The sequence below is a fragment of the Austrofundulus limnaeus genome, unplaced genomic scaffold (assembly GCF_001266775.1).
Source record: "Austrofundulus limnaeus strain Quisiro unplaced genomic scaffold, Austrofundulus_limnaeus-1.0 Scaffold30, whole genome shotgun sequence".
NCBI classification, from domain to species: domain Eukaryota; kingdom Metazoa; phylum Chordata; class Actinopteri; order Cyprinodontiformes; family Rivulidae; genus Austrofundulus; species Austrofundulus limnaeus.
Window position 1 is genome coordinate 3,344,210 of NW_013952432.1, and position 1,428 is coordinate 3,345,637.

A 1,428-nucleotide genomic window follows, 5' to 3' on the forward strand; every position below is an offset into this window, starting at 1 on the left:
GTGTAAGATTATTTGTCTTGTTAGTCTGAAAATTTGACTCAAATCAAGTCAAAAATTTCTGCCAGTGGAGTAAGAACATTTTACTTGGTAAGATTCTTGAAATAAGAAAAAAAATGAGTCAAATCAAGTATTTCAAGATTTTCACTGGGTACATGACGGATTTGATTTGTGACAGGAAATGAAAGCACGGAGCACAGGAAACTATCTTCCCTTCAAAATAAGAGCTTGGATTTTAAAGTTTTCCATGTAGTTGCTCCAGTTGACCACTAGATGTCAGTCTTCATCAGCATAACATCTTTAAATCATTTCTGAGTCTCTAACCCCGTTGCTTCAACCAATTACGTCAAGTATTGAACTCCAGTGTTTAAACGTTTTTTTTTAAAAAAAGAGCTCTGATTGTAAAGTAAAATAAATCAATATTTACAAAATTTTAGTATGGATCACAAACGTTAACTGTTTTCGTCCGGTTACATAGCTAACCATTGCCTTCCTGCTACGTAAGCAGACACAAAGCATTGTGGGAAATCAGAACCGTGACTGAGAGCAACAGTCAGCAGGATGTATACCTTCACAATAAGTGTGTTTATCTGGGAGGGGTGTTGTTGGATAGATCACATGTTGTGATTCATTGACAGTCATACCTTCTGCTGTTCAACATAATGATGACTGGTAGATAATTAAGTTATTAGTGGTACTGCATTTTAATTTTAGAAAGCACAAATCTGCTTATGAATTATAAAAATTAGTAAGAACGTTAAAGCGCAAATGAAATATTTAGGTCCGCAATTAGCAGATTTGCGCTTTATCGGGCTGGTGCCCACCACTGGCATTAATTAATTAATAAGATGTGGAGTCGTTCACCTCGTCCTTATCTTCCACCTGGATGAAGAGCGGCAGGGCGAACCCGACCTGCGCCAGCTCCGTGATGAGGACTCGGTACTCTGAGCTGTTGAACTTCGGGGCGTTGTCGTTTATGTCGATTAGCAGGATGGTGAAGGTGGTCCTCACCGTTGCGTCGGCTGGAGTGCGATCGTCGTTCAGCTCTGTGGCCTTGCGGGGAACAAAACAAAAACAGGAGGCGGAGCTTCACTGGACTGGGCTGAAAATGTCAGCTGCACTCAGTCTTTAAAGATCTCTACAGCTGTTTACTTATCACCTCAGAAAGTGGACAGCTGACCTGAAAGCAATCATAGAAAGAGCCTCAAAGTGAGGTCGACGTGAACATCCACACATTTATATTCAATCAAACCCAGGAGACGGGAGTCCCATTGAGAAAACACAATTACACATTCCCCTTGATTCTGGCTGCCTTAGTGCTGAAAATGTGAAGAGGAGGAGGATAAGGTGGGTTCAGTGTGGACAAGAGCTGTCTTTTATTTAGAAAAGAAGGTCAAAATAAATAGCAGAGGAGTCAGGAATAGCATGCTA

General features: G+C 40.8%; 1 protein-coding gene across 1 annotated transcript in view; it reads right to left on the minus strand.

Annotated features, from left to right (window-relative positions):
• Positions 1 to 1,050, minus strand: part of cdh23 (cadherin-related 23) — a gene marked incomplete at its 5' end in the record, with an annotated part of 152,643 nt that extends 151,593 nt beyond the window's left edge. Inside the window, 1 exon segment of the mRNA XM_014005461.1 lies at positions 862 to 1,050. Within this exon segment, the coding sequence (XP_013860915.1) occupies positions 862 to 1,050 (189 nt within the window).
• Between the last annotated feature and the right edge of the window lie 378 nt (positions 1,051 to 1,428).